General features: G+C 44.1%; 1 protein-coding gene and 1 pseudogene across 1 annotated transcript; both read right to left on the bottom strand.

Annotated features, from left to right (window-relative positions):
* Window positions 1-3,776: 3,776 nt before the first annotated feature.
* LOC116864420 lies at window positions 3,777-8,487 on the bottom strand. The gene is given in 4 exon segments (XM_032851985.1): window positions 3,777-6,408; window positions 6,411-6,713; window positions 6,716-8,225; window positions 8,332-8,487. Coding segments are annotated over 4 exon segments (4,593 nt in total). The 3' UTR covers window positions 3,777-3,784.
* A 69-nt stretch (window positions 8,488-8,556) lies between these two features.
* LOC116864419 lies at window positions 8,557-22,599 on the bottom strand (annotated as a pseudogene).
* Between the last annotated feature and the right edge of the window lie 246 nt (window positions 22,600-22,845).

Genomic DNA, 22,845 nt, shown 5'->3' with positions numbered 1-22,845 from the left:
ACAAAGCTACCCAAAAATGGTGTGTAGGGAATGAGCCTTACAAAGCCATCCAGATCTCTCCCTCCATCACTCTCTTTTAAAAGCCTCATTCTCCAAGGAGGAAAAAGAGGTATAAAAACAGCTAATATTAAAAAGCTTTTACCTTATGCCAGGTGCTGTGCTAAGCACTTTATATACATTGTCATTGTGTTCTTAAATCCATAGTTGGTACAGTTGTTATCATCATGTTATACATGAGCAAAGTAAGGTCTATAACATACTGAGAAATTTACTTGAGGAATTAGAGTATTTTAGAAGGTAATGGTAAAATCTGTCAAAGTCAAGACCTGGAAATCCTAAGCATGACTATTCTGTATACCATTCCTTTAAATTACTGGCTTCCAATTTATGAACTGTAGACATTTGGGAGAGAGAGGTAGAGAATGAGCTGCAGAAGATTTCCAAGGAGTCATCAAATCCATATGCACAGGAATCATTGTCTGAAAACCAGATAATTGTCCCAGATGTGTTCATAGTACTGTTTTCAAATCTAAGTACATACTATTGAGATGAATACACATGTATGTATTGTATTTATATTAATATTTATGTTCACATTAAGTGCTTGCTATATTTAAGAGATCCCACCATGTATTGGGCATATAACCATGAAGTAGGTGGATAGATTTTCTTTATTAACAAATTCTGTATAGATAGTACTATCATGTCAGGTGAACAATTTTTTTGTCGTTAACAAAGAATACCTTGTTTTGCAAGTGTCTGGGAACTCCTGACTTTGGAGTGACTGCCTCTTGATACCATAGTCTCCCCCCTCCCCCTGCCACATTCACTACCATTTGTCCTACACTTGCCTCTATTATCTGCTCTTGGGACTCTGGTAGCTCCCTAACTGATCTATCACCCTCCATTTTCCCTTGACCCTGATCTGCCTTGCAGTATGCACTGCCAGGCTCTTTCTAATGCTTAGTTTTGTTTTGTTTTGTTTTTTCCCTTAATGCTAGTTTTATTTTATTTTTTTTTTTAAGATTTTATTTATTTATTTGACAGAGAGAGATCACAAGCAGATGGAGAGAGAGAGAGGGAAGCAGGCTCCCTGCTGAGCAGAGAGCCCGAAGCAGGACTCGATCCCAGGACCCTGAGATCATGACCTGAGCCAAAGGCAGCGGCTTAACCCACTGAGCCACCCAGGCGCCCTTAATGCTAGTTTTAATAAAACAATTTCCTTTATCATGTCTGACCAACAGAATATGAATTTAAGTATTAATGTGTTTATTTGTCCAAATTCGGTATAAATCCACATAAACGAAACTTACTTTTGTTTCTTTAATGTTTAATATTCAGTTATTAGGTCCCCTTTTTCCCTGTCAGGATCTACCACACTGCAATGCCGGATGAGTAATACGCCCACCTTAAAAGACCACCAGAGATGTGAGTCAAAGCCAAGCAGCAAGGGTCGTTTATTGCAGGTTCGAACCCGGACCTCTGCTCACTCGTTGTGGGTGACGCTTAGAGGTCCCAGGCTGGGTAAGTTCAGGGTTTTTATAGACAGGTACAAACAAGTTTTGGGTGGGGCTGAGCCAATTGGTTGACATTTTGAACATTTGAAAAAGGCATATTTGATGTTAGCTGATTGGTTTTAGGGGGCCCGCGTGCATTAAGCAATCAAACAGAAGCAGAACTGGCTGGTTAGCCCGCGCGTGCGAAAAGCAAGCGTTCGTACAGAAGCGAAACTAGCTGGTTAGCTTTCGGTTTCCCGATTCCCTAGATAGATTAAGTTTTTAGTCTGGGGGTTCTTTTGGTCTCTCATTCCCCCCTGTCTCAAGTACCTGAGGAGCCAATCTTGGGTCCTTAGTGGTCATTAGTATAATCGTTGTTGTCGCGCAGGTCTAGGGGCTGATACTGCTGTCTTAAGAGCATGACTTGTACTGTCTGGAGGCATTGATTGACAAAGGCTACCAGAGATTTAAGATACATGGGCCAAAAGTCAGTAAGAGGAGTAAGATACAGAGGGGTCCTAGCAGGGAGGATATCAAGGTAGTCAGCCAAGGGGATGAGTTAAACCATGACTGAAACCAGCCTTGTCCTAATTCCCGCTCCTTTTTCCGCTTTGCTAATCCTTCCCGTACCTTAGCCATCAAGTCTTTAACTATCCCTGAATGATCAACATAGAAACAACACTCTTCCTTAAGGGCGGCGCATAAGCCTCCTTGTTGGAGGAACAGGAGGTCTAGTCCCCGTCTATTTTGAAGGACCACCTCTGATAATGAGCTGACAGACTCCTGAAGTTTAGAGATGGATAATTCTAGCTCTTGTGTGTCTGCATCAATGGCTTCTCGTAAGCCTTGATAATGGTGGTGTTGTGAGATTAAGGCTGAGGCTCCGGTAGCCACCCCGGCAGTTCCTAGCCCTAGGCCCAGTATTAGCGCAAGGGTCAGGCTCACGGGTTCCCTCTTAGTTCTATGTGATCCTCCCTCCCAGTATGAGATCATGTCCTCATAAGGGTGGTAGATTAGGCGAGGGACAAGGTGAACCAGAACATGATAGTCATTGGTTCGGTTCAGCGCTGATGGATGAATGCATGGGGTAATTCCAGTAGCGCAGGCCCACCAGGCATCTTGGGGTGGTATTAGGTATTCATTTGTGGTATTTACAGTTATAGTCTGGTTGCAGAGGTGTGAATGTGCCGGCGGGACCAGCCCTATACAGGTTCCCTTTCCTCTTATGGCCGCCAGTGTTAGGTGATGGTTGTGGCTCAACTACCGGCACATAGAGGCCGAGTTGGAGCTATTATAGCTTCCAGAGATGGCCAGACCCTCATAAAAAGGGGGGGACACATCATAGCACAACCAGCAGGATTCTGTAGTGTTAGGATTAGTATAGTTTAAGACTTGAAAGGCATACTGAACCAGTTGGGTTAGACGAGTGCGGTTGTCCATTGGCATAGGGCTTATGGTGGTTATGGCCTGATTTTTGAGGTATGGGGTGAGGTCTGTCGAGGTTGCCCTGGGAGTGGCGGGGCTCTTGCGGGGGCCCTGTGTGACAACTGGTGGGGCGAGAATAGGGTTGGGCCCTATTACGGCTCTGGGGGTGTCTATGGACAGTTTTATAGTGAATGTTAGGCCGTCGTCGTAGTGTTCTTTAAAGAATCTGAGGCCCCACGAGTATCCCCTAACCCAGTTTAATTGTTTTCTTCCTGTTTCGGTGAAGGAAATTTTTAGTGGGTTGCACCATTTGTTCTGGCAAGGGCTCTCGGCTCCAACTCTGTTTGATACTACATGGGAGTAATTTGCCTTCACAGTTATAAAATCCCAGGTAGAAGTGGGTTTCCAATAAGTGTCACCAGTGGTTTCGCAACTCCAACTATAACAGTAGAAATCGCTCACCCGCCCACATTTATATGTTCTTCCCCTCTGTTGAAGGTTCCTGGGACTGGGACATACATAGAAGGTTAGTTTCCTTAACTTATATCTGCATTGAGGATTTCCGCAACCGTAGATTGCGTGACCATGTAACCCTCCGCTGGCAGGTATTGTGGGTGGCTTCTGGATGTCCCACTGGTCCGCTATGTCCCAGTTTGCTGGGGCCCCCAAGGCTATTTTACAAATGTCCAGGTATAAGTTAGGCCACCATGTGTAGGGAGTGGCAGTGTGTGATATATTCCAAACTGTTAGTCCTACACTATTAATGATCTGCCAGGTTAGAGTGGCTGGGGCATGGGGATTGGTCATAGGGGTCCAAGGCAATGAGAATAAGATCAGAACTGCGAATAAGTCCCCCATGTCGGTTACTGAGGGGGAGGGTTTCGGCGCAGGGTGAGCTTTAGGGGATTGTCCTTACTGCGGTCAACCGTCCAATTGGCGTCCGGGTTAGGTTTCCCAACGAGATCCGACAGGGGGTCGACTGGTTTGACGTGAGTGTGGTGGATCCAGGCGGCTATGTTGTCTACTTTAACAGCTGTAGGGGTGGTCAGGATGATCTGGTAAGGCCCTTTCCATCTGGGCTCGAGAGTCTCAGGCCGGTGTCGCTTGACGAGGACCCAATCCCCCGGGCAGTGTTGGTGGGATGCGGATGGTGGGCCTGTCTCATATAAATCCTTCAGTTTAGGCCAAATTCTTTTGTGGACCCACTGCAGGGCTTGGAGGGAAAATAAGAGGGAGTTATCCTGGTCCAACTCAATGAGATCGGTTTTGAGTTTGGGTATGATAGGAGGAGGTCTGCCATACATAATTTCATATGGCGTGAGCCCCAGTTTGTATGGGGTTTTGCATACCCGATACAGAGCGTAGGGGAGTAGAGCCACCCAGTTAGCACCAGTCTCCATGGTCAATTTAGCAAGCGTCTCTTTTAGGGTTCTATTCATCCTTTCTACCTGTCCTGAGCTCTGGGGTCTATATGCACAATGTAATTTCCAATTAACCCTGAGTACGGAAGCCAGGCCCTGACTTACCTTAGAGACGAAGGCTGGCCCATTATCTGATCCCAACATAACAGGAAAGCCATACCTGGGCAGAATATCCTCAAGTAGTTTCTTCACTACAACCTGCGCTGTTTCATGCTTGGTTGGGAAAGCCTCAGTCCATCCTGAAAAGGTATCTACAAACACCAGTAAGTACTTATAGCCATATTTTCCAGGCTTTACCTCTGTAAAATCTATCTCCCAGTAGGCCCCCGGCAGGGTCCCTCTTTCTCGGGATCCGATCACAGCGGGACGTGGGTAAGCGTTCTGAAGCCGGCAGACTGTACAACCTGAGGCAATTCTTTCGGCTTTTTCAGTGATGTTTTTGATGGTCAACCTGGATTGCCTCATAAGGTCCTGGAGTCTTCTGCAGCCCAAATGAGTCGTGTGATGAATCTGCTCTAAGACTGCCTGTCCCAGGGCCTCGGGGAGGATGATGTTGTCCTTAGCATCCCGCCACCAACCATCCTTGACCTGAGGCATCGGGAGTTTACTCATCCAGTTGATGTCTTCCTCAGAGTACTTGGGGCAAGGCGGCAGTTCTCGGGGCCCCGGGTTGGGTAGCTGTATGGGTGGCACTGGAATGTTCCTGTAGGCTATCTGGCGAGCAGTCTGGTCAGCAAAATTGTTTCCCCGGGAGACTGGATCGTTTGGTTTCTGATGACCAGGGCAATGTACTATGGCTAGCTTCTTGGGGGCCCAGATGGCTGTTAGTAGGGCCAGAATTTTGTCCCTGTTTTTAATGTCTTTCCCTTTGGTGGTGAGTAGCCCCCTCTCCCTGTAAATTGCTCCATGAATGTGGGCCTTGGCAAAGGCATATCGGCTGTCTGTGTATACAGTCATCCGGAGGCCTTGCCCCAACTTAAGGGCCTGGGTCAGGGTGATTAACTCAGCCTTCTGTGCTGAGGTGCCCGGAGGCAATGCTTCCGCCCAGATAACTTCTGTTTCAGATGTGACCGCGACCCCTGCATGCCTCTGTCCTTCGTGGACGAAACTGCTGCCATCAGTGAACCAAACGACCTCGGCATCCCTCAGGGGGTAGTCCTGCAGGTCTTCCTTCAGCCCGTGAACCTGGGCCAATATGTCGGCGCAGTCATGGAGGGGGTTGTCTAGGTCTGGGTCGGGTAACAGTGATGCAGGGTTTAGAGCCCGAGGGGGAGTATAAGTTATTCTCAGGGGGTTTACCAGCAGTCCTTGGTAGTGGACCATGCGAACATTACTCATCCATTGGTCCAGAGGTTGTTTAAGGACGCCCTCAACAGCGTGAGGGGTGGCCACATGCAATTCCTGACCCATTGACAACTTATTGGCGTCTTTCACCATCAAGGTGGTGGCCGCTATCATTCGAAGGCAAGGGGGCCACCCTGCTGCCACTGGGTCTAATTTCTTTGAGAGATATGCTACGGGTCTAGGCCAGGGGCCTAAGTGTTGGGTCAATACTGCCTTTGCCACCCCATTATGCTCATCCACATATAAGTGGAACGGTTTGGAAATGTCTGGCAGTCCCAGAGCCGGTGCTGAGAGGAGGGCCTCCTTTATCTGTTGGAAGGCTCGCTCTGCCTCCTCTGTCCATTCAAAGTTCTGCTGGTTCTTGGAGGCTATGTACAGGGGCTTGGCCATCTCGGCGAAGCCCGGTATCCATAGTCGGCAGTATCCTGCTGTCCCCAGGAACTCCCTTACCTGGCGTGACGAGGTAGTTCGGGGGATGCGGAGCACAGTGTCCTTGTGGGCATCGGTGAGCCATCTTTGTCCCCCTCTTAGCAGGTATCCCAGGTACACTACCTCAGGCTTACAGATCTGGGCCTTTTTTGCTGAGGCCTGGTACCCTAGGTCACCCAGTGTCTGAAGGAGGTTTTCGGTTCCTTGAAGGCAGGCCTGTTGAGTCTCCACAGCTATTAAGAGATCATCTACATACTGCAAGAGCATTATATTAGGATTTTGTCTCTTGTACTCAGATCCTCATGGAGGGCCTCATCAAACAGGGTGGGCGAGTTCTTGAATCCTTGCGGGAGACGAGTCCATGTCAACTGCCCATTTATGCCTTTCTCAGGGTCTGTCCATTCGAACGCAAAGAGATCTTGGCTTTTGGGTGCCAAGGGCAGACTGAAAAAGGCATCCTTCAGGTCGAGAACAGTGTACCATTTCTTGTTAGGCCTCAGGGCACTGAGGAGAGTGTAGGGGTTAGGGACGGTAGGGTGTATGTCCATAACCCGCTTGTTAACTTCCCTCAGGTCTTGTACAGGCCGGTAGTTCCGCCATTGGGCTTACGTACTGGCAGCAGTGGTGTGTTCCAAGCCGAGTGGCAGGGGCGTAGCACCCCTGAGTTCAGGAGGCGATGGATGTGAGGGGTGATACCCGATTTAGCCTCAGTGGACATGGGGTACTGTTTGACCAGGACGGGGTCGGCCCCAGGTTTAAGTTCTATAAAGAGGGCCGGTCGGTGCTTAGCTAGTCCCACACCTCCTGTTTCCGCCCAGGCTTCAGGGAACCGGAGAAGCCAGGACTCGATATTTTGTTCCTGAGGGGGTACTGTTTGGTGGAGCCGATACTCATCTTCCAAACGCACTGTAAGTATCGATAATGGCAGGTTCTGAGAGTCGGTCACCGTGGGACCGCTGGGTTGGAAGTAAACGTGCGCTCCCATTTTGGTGAGCAAGTCTCTCCCCAACAAGGGGCAGGGGCTATCAGGGATGACCAGGAAAGAGTGAGTCACTTTCCCTGTGCCCAAGTCCACTGTCCATTGAGTGGTCCAGGGGTATCTTTTAGTCCCAGTGGCTCCCTGGACCCAGGAGGACTTATCTGAAATCTTTCCATGGGGTTTGGTCAACACCGAGTGTTGGGCTCCGGTGTCAACCAGGAACTGTATGGGGTTCCCCTCCACTCGTAGGGTTACCCTGGGCTCAGGGAGGGGATCCGAACCCTATCCCCCCTAGTCAGAGTTCCGGGTAAACAGAATGGGATTGGGCTTTGGCTCCCATGGTTGCAGCTTAGCCCACGGAGGGTTCCTTTTAGGGCAGTCACATGCCCAGTGTCCCTCCCTGCAATTTGCTCATTGGTCTTTATCTAGGGGACGTCTGGGTTGTCGGGCTATTTGGGATTCCCCTTGAGGGGTAGACTCCTTTTGGGCGAAGGTAGCCAGGACTTTGGTCATCTCCTTTGTTGCTTTAAGTTGTTTATCCTCTGGGGTGTCCTGGTTGTTGTAGACCCACTGTGCTATGCGGAGCAGATCCTGAACCTGCTTGCCTTCTAGATCCTCTAATTTTTGGAGTTTTCTTTTAATGTCAGGGGCCGCCTGGTTTACAAAGGACATAACTACTGCTGCCTGATTCTCAGGGGCCTCGGGATCCATGGGGGTGTACTGTCTAAAGGCTTCCATCAATCTCTCTAGGAATGCTGCCAGGCTCTCTGTCTTACCTTGCATCACTGCATACACTTTGGCCAAATTGGTGGGCTTGCGAGCAGCAGCCCTGAGACCCGCCATTAGAGTCTGGCGATAAATGAGCAGTCGTCTCCTACCTTCTGCCGCATTGTAGTGCCAGTCAGGCCTGGTCAAGGGGAAACCCACATTAATGAGGTCTGGATTGACCGTTGGCCGGCCATCGTCCCCAGGGACCAGCTTTCTCGCCTCCACCTGGATCCTCTCTCTTTCCTCGGTGGTAAACAGAATACGCAAGAGCTGCTGGCAGTCATCCCAGGTGGGCTGGTGTTTGAACATGATGCTGTCTAGGAGAGCTATAAGATCTTTCGGGTTATCTGAAAATCGCGCATTCTGAATTTTCCAGTTATACAGATCGCTGGTTGAAAAGGGCCAATACTGGAGTCGGGGATTGCCAGTATCATCAGGGGGGGGCAATCTCCCGGAGGGGTAAAGCAACAGTTGAGTCCGGCGGCCGGGGAGGGTTCTCCCTTTGAGAGTGCCCTTTAGTGTGCCCGGCAGGCCCGTCGGTCCCTCCGTGGGTGACAGGGGCTGCGGCCACCGCCTCTCGACCCTCCGTTCCCGCCTGGGGTGGAGCAGGTGCGGCCATTGGCATCGGGGCAACCTGGGGCCTCGTGGGAGGAGGTGGTAAGGGGGTGGGTCTAAACTGAGTAAGTCTTGGCTATCAGGGAGGACAGGTGGAGGGGGCACAGACGGGTTTCAAAGTCTGGGGGATTCCGAGGGTCGGGCTGCAAGCATCTTGCAACTTCCTGAGGACAGGAAGTGGGACAACCAGGGAGGGGGATTTCCCACTAAATCTTGCCAGACCAGGATGTAGGGGGCTTGGTCTGGGTGTCCCTCTTTCCCAGGTAGGAGAACTTGGGCCTTGATCTTGAGGATTACAGGTAGACAGAAGGTGCCTTCAGTTGGGCCATCCCACCCCGTAGGTTGGCCATTCGGAGCGGCAAAAAGTGATGAGTCTAGATCTCCGGATATCCAGGCTCAGGTCATTGCCTCTCGCCCGAACGTCCCTGAAATTAGCCAAGAGGAGGGAGAGTGGGGTACTGTGGGTTTGCCCCATTTGACCAGGTAGCTCCTAGATTAAGAAAATAGTTGAAACGAGGAGAAAGGCGCCTAGAATAGGCAGGAAGCGACAGAGGCACTGGTGCAAGGGTTGCGAGACTACCGAGCAAGTGAAGAATTCGAAAGGGTGGGGTGAGGATGAACTCTCCCAATCGGTCAGCCTGAAGGGATGGATAATGGCCTTCGGGGGGCTGAAGGTAGGGGCTAGGCGAGTTCCATCCTCGGACAGCGGGAGTAGGAATTCTTCTCCTTCGTCTGCCAGGGTGAATCTAAAAGTGAAACAGGTTAGGAGACACGAATAATTTGGGAAAAAGTTTCCTCCAACCTGGAGGGGCAAACGTTAGAGAACCAGCAATGTTTAAGACAAAACATTAGAAGACATAACATTCATTTAGTCCCATGTTACTAAACCTGGTTTAGTCCGAATGCAACTTTTAGATACCAGTGTCTTTCTCCCCTCTCATCGTGCACAAAGTCGCAGACAAAGGGAGGGGGATCTCTCAGGTGCTGTCCTGCTCGCGTCCCTCGCGGGAACTTAGGAGCGTCTTAGCTAAGGTCTGTCCATATAAACCCTGGACCAGGCTACTCCGTGGAGTAGATGACCGTTATGCCATATGATGCCCTGCGAGACTCAGGGTGCAGCCCACTCAGACTCCGTAGCCTAAGCTGTGGAGCCATACAGACACACTCACACAGTGAGTAAGGCACTCCTCATATTCAAACAGGTTGGACACCCTCCCCTTTAATAGAATAAAAGCTTCATTTCTACTGTTGTAACTTAGGTAACTGGCACAAGGAACACGGAATACATAATTAACAACACAACATGGAGACGTACTACACTTTTGATGGCCCCCGAGGTGGGACTCGAACCCACGATCCCTGAGAGGCCCCTGCTGGGCAAGGAGGGACATCTCCGTCGGCCCACTGGCAGCCCTATAGCACGTCCGCCAGGGACTTATTTGCCAGTCCTCGATCTGGGACTCGAACCCAGATATAGAACGCAGAAAGGACAAAGCGCAAAAACAGAACACAGGAACAAAGCACAAAAAAAACCAGAACACAGGAACAAAGCCGGCTTTCTTACCGATCGGTTTCCAGCGACCCGTTGACTAGTTGTCTGGTGGGCTTGAAAAGGGGGGGGGTATCCCGGACAAGCCCCCAAATGCAATGCCGGATGAGTAATATGCCCACCTTAAAAGACCACCAGAGACGTGAATCAAAGCCAAGCGGCAAGGGTCGTTTATTGCAGGTTTGAACCCGGACCTCCGTTCACTCATTGCCGGTGACGCTTAGAGGTCCGGGCTGGGTAAGTTCAGGGTTTTTATAGACAGGTACAAACAAGTTTTGGGTGGGGCTGAGCCAATTGGTTGACATTTTGAACATTTGAAAAAGGCATATTTGATGTTAGCTGATTGGTTTTCGGGGGCCCGCGCGCGCGTTAAGCAATCAAACAGAAGCAGAACTGGCTGGTTAGCCCCCGCCCGCGGAAAGCAAGTACAGAAGCGAAACTAGCTGGTTAGCTTTCGGTTTCCCGATTCCCTAGATAGAATACATTTTTAGTCTGGGGGTTCTTTTGGTCTCTCACACAAACCACACAAACATACACACACATACACATGCATACACACACAAACCACAAAAGAAAAGAACAAAGCAAAATAAAACAAAAAGTGCACAAACAACAAAAGCACTTCTTAAGTATTTTTAAAGCCATAGGTAAAGCTAAGATCCCATTTTACCAGAAGTTTAGGTGCTGATAAAATTTTGGAAATATTCTTCCGGCAAGTCACCAGAATCTCTTCTGTCAGATCTAAAATCTGTGTCCTTTCCTAGTTCAAAGACAATTTTCTTTCATTTATGTTATTTTCAAACATAATTGATAATAGAAACATACTATAGATTAATCATTATATACCAGATCTGGATAAATTATCTTTTTTTTTTGTTATTCCTCAGCTAATACGCTTTTTTAAAATTATGTTCAATTAGCCCATATAGAGATGCTTTTTAAAATCAATTGGTATTTAACTTGAGAAAACCACCTTTTGAAATTTTTTTTTTTAAGATTTTATTTATTTATTTCAGAGAGATAGAGAGAGTACAGGCAGGCAGAGTGGCAGGTAGAGGCAGAGGGAGAAGCAGGCTCCCCTCCTCGAGTCGCCCGATGTGCGACTCGATCCCAGGACCCTGAGATCATGACCTGAGCCGAAGGCAGCAGCTTAACTGACTGAGCCACCCAGGCATCCCCCAACCACCTTTTGAAATCTTAATGAAAACTTATTCTGAGAACATTAATTTGAAATGTGTTGCTCCTGGGGCACCTGGTTAGCTCATTTGGGTAAGTGTCCAACTCTTGACTTTGGCTCAGGTCATGATCTCAGGGGTTGTGAGATGGAGCCCCGCAATGGGCTCTGCTCAGTGTGGAGTCTGCTTCAGATTCTCTCTCCCCCTCTTTCTGCCCCTCCCCACTCTCTCTCTAAAATAAATAAATAAAAATTTATTGTTGTTATTATTATTATGTTGGTTATCCATCAATCTTTTATTTTCTAAAAGCAAAACCTTGTGTCCCTGTAGAGATGTACCATCAAGTGATGTTTTAAAATAAATCCTGTTGGAAAGAATGCAGAAAAAGTACATCTATCTGGCTGTGAATGTTTATATCTTACAGCATTCCTAAAATATCAGTTAGGTAACTGTAAGTTGAATTAATAGTTGTAGACTATCAACTAACCCCAACACCAATCTCAAAGAAATGGAAATACATCAAATGTACTAAGAGTAATTCCCTTGGTATTAATTTTTTTTTTTTTGAAGTGCATCACTCTTTTCTTCCCCAGCAATATGAGGTGCTGCTTTGTATGTGTGTAATCAGAATCTGCAAGGGGAATTTTTCCATATTCATCTGCAGAGATTATTTCTTGAAAGGGAAGCACACACTCTGGTTTTAAAAAAACATGATTAATGTATGTCTTATCATGGTATAGAAAATGCCAGAGCAAATCAAGTATGATTTTGGGGGCTGATTTCTAATTTAACTGAGCCAGTGTAGAAAATCTTGGACTGGTGTGGTGATAAAATCCAAAGACATGGATGAGTCTAGGAGGTCAGCTCCCTGGTCAACCTCCCCAACACAGCTTCAATATTGTACTTATTATGGAAATGTTCCTGACACTCTGGTACCTTCTGCATGGCCTCCTGCTTGTAAAACCATATGCTAACATTCTACAGCTTCATTAATGAAAGAAGGATAATTGGGAGATCTCCCTTAGATTTCAAAGTGAACATCTGGTGGGAACATTTGTAATTTTTTTCTTTTTTTCTTTTTTTTTCTTTTTTGGCTTCCAAGGAGAACCTCACATTCAATACCAAGAAGGGGGTATAATTGAGACCTTCCCTGCTGACAGTATAACTGCCTTTCATTGCTAAAGCACAAATAATTACTTATAAAACAGCAGGTGGTCTGCTTAAAAAATCCAAATAAATGTTCTAGGTATTTTTAGAAATCTTTTGCTATAAGCTTTCCTCATTCTCTTGTAGATCGTGGCCACTCTTAAAAGAATCAGCATGATGAATACACTGACATCTGTTTTCTATAGATGTTTTCACCTTAATTTTTTTCCCCACTTGTTGAAGATTGATTTTGGTCCCTTCCCTAAGGCCTTCTACATTTGAGGTATATGGGCACTCTGTGTTTTTCTTTATACAGTTCTTGCATTCAAGGACCCAGTCGTGAATTTAGTAATTCATTGTGTTTGCCTGTTTCCATCAGCCAAGAACAAGCAGAGAAGCTAAGAAGTTTGTTGAGAAAAAAGAATAACGCTTAGAATTCAGCATGTCAAGTTAGACTTAAATTCTAACTATGTCTCAAAATTGATTTTTCTAACCATTGTACTTGGGTCTTTCTTTTTCTGCCTTGCCCTTTATAAAAGCCCCCAGATTGTTGGTCAAAAACTATTGCTATTAGGGTGGTTTTATGGATTACAAACAAAAGAAACTTAATCTGCCTAATTTAAGCACAGAGACTTATTAGTAAAACATTGGCAACACAAAGGACCAAAGGGAAGTTTAGAGGATAGGTAGTGGCCATATGCAGGACTTCTTAGAGTCCCATAAAAAGTGGGAAGATGATTTTAATGTGGCCTTCTTCTTTTACCTTGAATGCATATCGAGAATTACTTGGGGAGCCTTAAAAACAATTGTCTTCCATCTTGAGCTTTGCCCTATGTGTGAAGTACCTCGGGAGAATAGCAAGTGATAGTGGGGAGTTGTCACAAGTAGCAGAAATTTTAAAAATAAGTGTATGGAACATGAAGACAGACTGATGCAATGGTTCTGAAACCTCGGCGTGCCTCAGAATCACTGGGAGGGCTGCTGAAACACAGATGGCTTGGTTGCACCTCAGTTTACTCAGTAGGTCTGGGGTAGAGCCTGAGAATTTGCACTTCTACCAGGTTTCCAGGTGATGCTTATGCTGGTCCCAGGAACACACTTTAGGAATCGCTATCTAGAATATGAAAATATATATTCTACAGTGTTTTGAGCTGAGTAGTCTTGTCTGCTTCCCAGACTGGTGCAGGTATTTGTCATTATATGAGAACACATTGTCTTTTGTCAGGTGTTGTGCGCTCCTAGAAGTGTATCCCCTCTTCTTTCCTACTGTAGAATGCAGTGAATCTGAGATTGGTATGTTGCCCAGACTTATCCACCATACAGTGAAGAAAAGAGAGAGTCAAAACTGTGTTTTAAGAACCTAGGTTTTTGTTCACTGGGGATTAAACGCAACAGGGAAAATGTGAAATGTGGTTCATAGGTATTTGACGTCAGGGATGGATATCAAGGGGGATTTTTGATATTCATTATTATAAACTGTGGGAAGAAAAAGAAAGAAAGGAATCTCATTTTATAAATACACTAATTATAGATAGCCTCTGCCTCTGAGTAGATACCCCAGAATAAATTCAGGTGGTATGATTTGAACTGTCTCAGTTAATAAAATTATGGAGAATCAAGTCTTTGTGAGGATCATTTTCAGCTCCTAAACTTAAGGATAGGCATAAGTAAAAATACGACCTGAACCTTAGAACCAAAACTTCAAATTTTTTTTTCCTAAAGATTTTATTTATTAATTTGACAGAGACACAGCGAGAGAGGAAACAGAAGCAGAGGGAATGGGAGAAGGAGAAGCAGGTTTCTCACTGTGCAGGGAGCCGGATGACCTGAGTTGAAGGCAGTTGCTTAATGACTGAGCCACCCAGGCACCCTGAAAGCCTCAAATTGGTTTCAAAAGGTTAAGCCAGTTGTGTTAAAGAAGTAATAAAGAATTACTCTGTCACATTTTATACCAACAATAAATGTTTAAATCTTATTTTAAATTATAATATCTCTTTTAATATTGTTTATCACCTAAACATTTAAAATATTTTATAGTTATATATTAAAATAGAAGTCCTCATATATAATTTACAAATACACATATGCCAGAGTAAAAGCATATATATGAATAAAATTTTCACTGACATGATATTCAGTAAAAAGGTTTGGAAACCACTTCTTCAAGAAGTCCAAAATGTCATGGGCATGCTTTTTGAGAATGAGACCTCTTGTGTGTGTATGAAATAATTCATCTAAAGTGTATTAAGCAACATGTCAGCCCTAGCATTCATCGGTTAAGGTTAACCCATCTCTGTATGCTGTCTGTAGGTTAACTTGCATGTGTATAGCTACTAAATCCTAAAATATTGGAGTGGTTTTTGGTCAAGAGGGGATTGCTTTAAACCAGAGCTGTTAGCTATCTTTAAACCCATGAAACCAGTGATCTTGAAAGAGTTTATTACACATGTTGAATTATAGTGGGGCATCAATTGCAAAAGATGAGCAGTCCTCTTGGGAACTAATCATGATCAATGGTTGCTAAGCAAGTACTTAACTGTAAGGATGCTGGCCATCACCTCTTGTTATCTAGCCCTCCAATTCTGAGCATAATTGACAGACAAAAGAAAAATGGAAAACATTAATTGTATGAGGGGAAGGAATCTCTGGAGTACATTTCTGCTGTATTAATGATTCCCATAATGCTAAAATATTAGGGTAGGAAATGTTCTTTGTGATAATAATAATAATATTTATATAATTCTTTCTATTGGCCAGGCACTGCTCTAAATGTGTATTACTCCTTTAATTAAAAAAAAAAATCTCAAAAGGTGAGTACTATTATTATCCTCACTTTAGAGATGAGGAAACTGAGACAGAGTTGTGTAAGTGACTTGCCTGAAGTAAAGCAGCCAGTAAGTAGCAGAGATAAGATTCAAAATGAGGTAATCTGGTTCCAGAAGTTGGTCTCCTAACTACCTATGTTCAGTGGTCCTAGACCAAAGAGTAAATCTCAGAATCAAGGGAAGGAATTCTTACAGTGGCCCAGATTTCACTGTAGACCTACTGCATTGGGAATTCTGCTATGCAACTTCCACTCTATCTGCACCTATGCCCACAAATCTTGGGGACCAATGACTTTGTCCAATATCTTTGTTTTATGACTAGGGAAGTAGAATCCTACCTATGCAGTAACAGGTTAATTTGGCAGGCCTGGGCTGCTCCTGGAATTCATCCTTGATTAGCTTCTGGAATATAGACTCTAAACCCTGGGATTATCCTGCCTGATAAGGGTGCCCTTATATACATGGAGACTTGCATCATGCCAGATAGTTGATGCTAATAATGTGAATTATGATAAATGCCCATTTTTATTCACCTGGGGCTCTGGCCATGATGTATCAGTTTGTCCTTTAGAGGAGGAGTGATGAAGAATAAGTAGCTAAGGTCATATACACAGGTGCCCCACACCTGTGGGAATGGCCTCCACTCTGGACACCAAGGCACAGGTGAGCTTCTCTGGTTGGCAAGGCTTCATGCATATTGTCAAACATTGTTCCTGGGAGAATTACTCACTGTCTGTGTGCCTCCACTGGGAGAAGATATCTAGAAGCTTGTACCTGGTTCCTCCTGGACTCTTTCCTATGTACCTTTTATCTTTACTAATTTTGATTTGTAGTGTTTTGCTGTGTTACACTAATATTGTGACTATGACAACTTATCTGTGTTCTGTTAGCCTTCTCTGAGGATTCACTAGGAGGTGAAAACTGAAGGTATGGTCTTGTGGATCCCTGGGACCCCGTCCAACCTTCCACCTGTTCATAGTTTATCTTTTGATGTCAGGGATCATATTTGTTTCTCTGCTTTTTTTTTTTTAATTAATGTATAATGTACTATTTGTTTCAGGGGTATATACTGTGAAACACCAGTCTTATACAATTCACGGCACTCACCAAAGCACATATCCTCCCAAGTGTCTATCACCCAGCCACCCGATCCCTCCCATCCCCTCCCTTCCAGAAACCCTCAGTTTGTTTCTTGAGATTAAGAATCTCTTAGGGTTTTGTCTCCCTCCCTGGTCCCATCTTGTTTCATTTCTCCCTCCCTTCCCCCATGACCACCTGCCCTGCCTCTCAAGTCCTCATATCATTGAGATCATATGATAATTGTCTTTCTCTGACTGACTTGTTTCGCTTAGCATAATACCCTCTGGTTCCATCCACGTCATTGCAAATGGCAAGTTGCTTGGGTTTTTTGATGGCTGCACAGTGTTCCATTGTATATATAGACCACATCTTCTTTATACATTCATCTGTTGATGGACATCTAGGTTCTTTCCATAATTTGGCTATTGTGGACATTGCTGCTATAAGCTTTCAGATGCATATGCCCCTTTGGATCACTACATTTTAGGTACTACATTTTACTTTAGGGTAAATACCCAGTGGTACAATTGCTGGGTCATAGGGTAGCTCTATTTTCAATGTTATGAGGAACCTCCATACTGTTTTCCAGAGTAGCTGCCCCAGCTTGCATTCCCACCAACAGTATAGGAGGTTCCCTTTTCTCTGCATCCTCTCCAATACCTGTCTTTTCCTGACTGGTTAATTTTAGCCATTCTGACTTGTGTGAGGTGGTATCTCACTGTGGTTTTGATTTGTATTTCCTTGATGCTGAGTGATGTGGAGCACTTTTTCATGTGTCTGTTGGCCATTTGGATGCCTTCTTTGCAGAAATGCCTGTTCATGTCTTCTGCCCATTTCTTGACTAGATTATTTGTTCTTTGGGTGTTGAATTTGATAAATTCTTTATAGATTGGCAATACTAGCCTTCCATCAAAATCTTTGAGGAGAACACAGGCAGCAACCTCTTCGACCTCAGCAACAGCAGTTTCCCCAAAGGCAAGGGAAGCAAGGGCAAAAATGAACTACTGGGACTCCGTCAAGATAAAAAGCTTTTGTACAACAAAGGAAAGAGCTAACAAAACCAAAAGACAACCGACTGAATGGAAGAAGATATTTGTAAATGACATATCTCTGTTTGTTTTCTGTCTAGAATGTGCTATTCATTCCATAGTATTGACTAAACAAATTGCTTCCATAATTAAGGAAGAGATCTTTACCTAGTGAGCCTCCAAGCTGTTCAGCATCATCAAGGATCCTAGCTTTCCCCCATCCTTCCTTGCTGGGACTTAGATTCCTCACACCCCCTGCTCATGGCTTTTGGCCTTTGTCAGCACCAACCCATTTCTTCCCTTTTCTTGAGGCTTGGAATAAATGGAAAGTGTCCTTGATTTTATAGAAAGTCTGTGACCTATAAATAAAGGAATTTATCCCTAAATCATGTGTCACAGAAGCAGTATGGTGTGCCTAACAAAGGGCCATCTGAGGAGAGAGAGGTCACGTCCAGCTGAGATGATCACAGAAGCATAGGGAGGAGGGAAAACTATCCCTGGCTTTCAAAAGGTACATTGAAATTAGATATTTGAAGAGGCAGAGAAAAGGGCCTTCTTAGCAGATGGAAAAAAAAAAAAGTGAGACGTCATGAAATTAGGAAAATATTGGTCATAAATTGAGAATGGCAGGTACTTAATTTGAGTGAAATTTAGAAAGTGTTAAGCAAGTTATGATTAAACAAGAAAAGACTGTAATTAACCATGAATCACCTTAAATAGTCAAATGAAGACATTCAAATTTTACCCTTCAATCACTGGGAACTACTGAAAGCTTCAGTAGAAGGAAATCACATGGGCAAAACTGCCCCTTAGGAAGTTTCGAGCTTGATGGGCTGCCATGGGGGAAGGCACTACAGAAGGAGAAACCATTTAGGAGGCTGTTGCAATAAAAGCTGGAGGAAAACAACAAGATCTGCTTTTTTCATCTTTAACTTAACACCAGTTTGCAACAGAACCACGCGTCCCTGAATTATCAAAAGCAGCAGCATGTTCATCCTTTTGGAGCCTTGAAACTGGCTTCCTCTTCAAAGGAAGCATTTTGAACCCATTGTAAAATCATTCATCAGCTGGGAACCACACAATTCCCCTGGTACTTATTGAAGGTCATTAGAGGGAATAAGAAGGACTTAGATAAAAATCAGCATGAAATTTTCTCAATCTTGATGCACAACAAAATAAATGAGATTTCCCTCCTGTATCTTCCCATCTAACATTGCTTTACATAGGTGTGTTAGTAGCTTTGCTGATTTATATTGAGTCTAAATGTGCGGAGTGGACATAGGCCAGAATGGAGGCAATTATTAAGAAAGTGCAAGCCAAATTAAAATTAAATGAATTGATTTCTGGAAAATTTCCTAAGTTCAGTGTATGATCAGTTACTTCAAACCCTCCATCATGTTCATTCTATACACCCCTCTCCCTGACAAGCCCTTCTGTCTTTCTAACTCACTGCCTCCAATACTGACCCCATAATCCTTTAACACTACTAGGTTCTCCATTCTTTGGTCCTGCAAAATTCTCACGCTCTCGCTTTCCCTTGATGTCCTCACTCCCCTTCTTGTCCTATATTAGTTATTACAATCAGTTCCTTGATTCTCCGCTCCCTTTCCATGGCTTGGCAAAAAAGAGCCTGGCTAAATCCAACTTCCCACCTACCTCAGGATGCAACCCTCCCCATGTTTCTTCTATTCCCCTTATCATTCCTTTTTTTTTTTTTTTAATTTAAAGATTTTATTTATTTATTTGACAGACAGAGATCACAAGTAGGCAGAGAGGCAGGCAGACAAAGAGGAGGAAGAAGGCTCCCTGTGGAGCAGAGAGCCTGATGCAGGGCTTAATCCCAGAACCCTGGGATCATGACCTGAGCCAAAGGCAGAGGCTTTAACCCACTGAGCCACCCAGGCGCTGCCCCCCCCCCCTTATCATTCCTTAATATCCTTTGCTGGTTCCTCCATTTCTTCCCAACCACTTAATGATGGGATGCTCATCGTACATATTCTTTCTATCTCTCCATGTTGCTGTCATCCCATTTTGGCTTTAAACACCATTTATATTCTGGCGTGTATCTATGGAGACCTCTCTCCTGATTTTTACATCCAGTGGTCTACTCAACACTCCACTTGATTCTTCTGCTGGTTATTTACCTAATGGCTCTCAACCCAAAATCTACTCTGAAATTCTGCTCATTGATGATAGTCTTGGTCACATGGAAAATTACATTTTTGAGATTCTCTTGCCCCTGACTTCCCTTAGATTTTTCCAAATAGTGTCTTGAGAGAGAATAGAAGGTAGGTATAACAGATTCTTTGGGTACTTTGCCCCCTATGACCTTGACCCACCTCTTATTTCAGCTGCAGTTTGGCAAGCAGCACCCTGCCTGAGGACAGTGTTTTATTGTCATTGCCTTTTAGCTCTTATTTCTCTGTCTTCTCTCCCAAGCCAAAGGACTCAGCCTGCATACAGGGGCAGCACAGAAATTCAGGTGAGGTAACACCCTTACAGAAAGCTCTCAACCAGTGGAATTGGCTAAATACTCCAGTCTCCTAGCCTTCATAGAATGAATCCTAAGAGAAATTCTTAATACTTCTCATAGGAACATTCTAGTCCCCATTGCCTAAAATCAACAACCTTTATAATGGATCCATTTTGGCTTTTTTTTTTTTTTTTTTTTTTTTCCTTTCCCATCTCATTTGTCCCACTTCCTCATACCTGCTTCCTGGGATCATCTCCTAAATAAGCTCTCTGCATCCCAGGCCTTATACTTTACTTTCAAACTGATTCAGACTCAGATGGCAGGAAAGTTTGAAGAGGCTACTTTTTGCTGTTTTTGTTTGTTTGTTTTATTTTCCCAGATTCCTCTCAGCATTATTCTACAGTTGCTACAATTGACCCAGCATCTGGCTTCTTTCAGCACTGGCAGACCCTCTTGAATCTACTTCTTAAAAAAAAAAAAAAAAAATTAGCATTTATCACTTTCTTAATATGCTACTTGATTGCTTATTTGTTGTTTTTGCTTCTTATGGTTTATCTGTTTCCCTGTTTGAGAATAGGGATCATTGTTACTTTTATTCATTGATGTATTCCAAGGGCCAGAGAGGGTGTCCGAGCCCATAGTAAGTACTCAATAAATAGTTATTGAATAAGAGAATAAATGGCTTCACTATTTAATTACTCAGCTGGAAAAGGAATTTAGCTTCTGAAAGTTTTGATTTCCTTACCTAAAAAATATGAAAAATAATACCTCCTTCATAAGGTTATTATACATCTTAAATGAGTGGATTTAAAGAAAAGGGCTTATCACATCACCTTGTGCATCCTTTGAGTGTTGATACTTCATCCACGACATCATAGGAATTAGGTAATGAGGCAGACCATCCATGTATCCTCAGGCAACCAGAAAGATAAGTTGCATAATCATAGACAATCAGCATGCTTTATGCAGACCCAACCCAGCTCTGTCGCCTCCTGTTTTCTCAACTTGGCTCCCTATTACTTAGGAAGACATACTGCCTTCCTTGAAGCTCAGCTGAGAATTTTTAAGTAGGAATACTCAGGTTTGTCATGATTAAATTGGAGCCTTTGATTCACTCTACCTTTAGGAGAAATTGGTCTATAAATAAAGGCTCCATGCCAAACAGCTAGATAATAACTTAATTAATTGAATGTTCAGTGTGTACTATGGCCAGAAATTCAAAATTTTATAGAATTTTTTCCCCTTTTGATCTAAAATTTTTTTTCCCCAAATAGCCATAGACTATTTCTTCTCTGCTGATGTTCTGGAGTCACTGAGTATTTGAGGTTGACCTTAGAGATACTCTGTTTCAGCAGTGTTACACACCCAGGTGGAAAGCAACAATGATGCATCAGAAATAAATCCAGCTCCCCCAAAAGGCAGCCACATAGAATACAAAATAAGAAAACAGCTGTAAGAGGTGAACTGACTTTTTAAACATTACCAAGCAGATCAAAGGCACAGGTAGGGCTGGACACCTGGTTATCTAATCCCTGGGTGGTAACCACCTGTTTTCCTATCTTTATGGAAACATCACATGTAGTTCTTGAAAAATAAAAACCACACATAGTGGGAAAAATTTGCTTTATCCTTTTTAAACAAGTCTTGTGTCTCTCCTTTACTATGCAAGGAGGAATAAGCTTTTTTCTTCCTCCTCACTCTCCATTGGGCTCTTCTTTTACATTTTTAAATGCTGCATAAAGAAGAAAAAAAATTCCCCAAATGGATCACATGCTGACAAGCTCTTGGTGTTGTCAATTGGAGCTGGAGCATTATGTTTCAAAATTTCCTGGATGAAAACCCTGCCTTCCACAATGGTGCTTTCAATTTGGGAGACTAAATGTTTTCTGGAGAAGGAGGTGGTATGATAGGAGGAAGCACTAGACAAATGGAATTAGCTGAAAATCAAGAGCCTCTTTGTTAGGAAATAATGCCTTTGCTAACCTGAACTCTTAGAAATCAGACTCCAATTTACAAGTATTTTGGTATCCGACAACCCTGCCCATCAGGGACAGAAAGATAATTTTCCTAGGTACATCAACAGATGGAATTAAGCTGGAACTGGTGTCCCATCAGCTATTCCCATCTGACAGTGAAGCTCTCCAGGCTCTTACTAGGAAAAAAAAAAAAAAAAAAAAAAAGGCATTATCAAGTCCTCTAAACTCTCAGTTTTGTATCCAAGGTGAATACCCATCTGTTTCATAACTTTCTCCTGTGAGGTCCAGCCATGCTGAATTTTAAAAAGTCCCTCCAATGGGTCATATTCTCTTCTACCTCCATGTCTGTGTATATGAGACTCCTTCTACCTAGACTACTCACCACCCTCTCCCTGCAGTCCATGCTTGCCCCCATGGTTAAGAGCAGTCCTCACTTGGTTCTAATCCCAGGTCTTAAATTTACCAGTTGCCTAACACTATAAGAAAAGTGTTGACCCTCTCTAAGCCTTATCCAGAGTGCTCTAATCCAGAAAACCTAAATAATAACAGTATCTGGTAAGATCATCATGAGAAATAAATGAAGAATCCACCCATACAGAACACTTAAAATAGTCATGAACACATAGTAAGTGCTCAGTAAATAGGAACCTTCGTATCATTGTGAAAGGGCTTGGATTCTGGAGTCAGATGCACTTGAATCTAATTTGAATCCTGGGTTGGCCACTTACTAGCAATGTAATCCTGAGCAAGCTCCTGAAGTTTTATCATGTGTAGAAGGTGCATCCCCATCCCATTGTCGTCGTCATCATCATCATCATTGTCATCGTCATCATTGTCCTCCTCCTCATCAATCAGTATCATCATCATCATCATCAAATTTAACCACAGAATATGATGCAAATAAAACAAGCAACATGCCTGGAATGTACTTAGTAATTCTACCTGTTCTTTAAGTCCCAGCTGGGACTCCTTCCAGGTCTGAGTTCTATGGCCCTTGAGTGGACTTCCACAGCACCCTGAATTTTCTCCTCCTAAGACTTGCTTCACCTTGTAGTAATTTATGTTTACTTGTCTATTTGTCACCCTAGTCTCTGAACTTCACTAAGGTAAGAAATG

The sequence above is a fragment of the Lontra canadensis genome, unplaced genomic scaffold (assembly GCF_010015895.1).
Source record: "Lontra canadensis isolate GAN:19392208 unplaced genomic scaffold, GSC_riverotter_1.0 scaffold5, whole genome shotgun sequence".
NCBI classification, from domain to species: Eukaryota; Metazoa; Chordata; class Mammalia; order Carnivora; family Mustelidae; genus Lontra; species Lontra canadensis.
The sequence above is the reverse complement of the archived record's forward strand: the minus strand, read 5'-3'. Positions and strand labels throughout refer to the sequence as shown.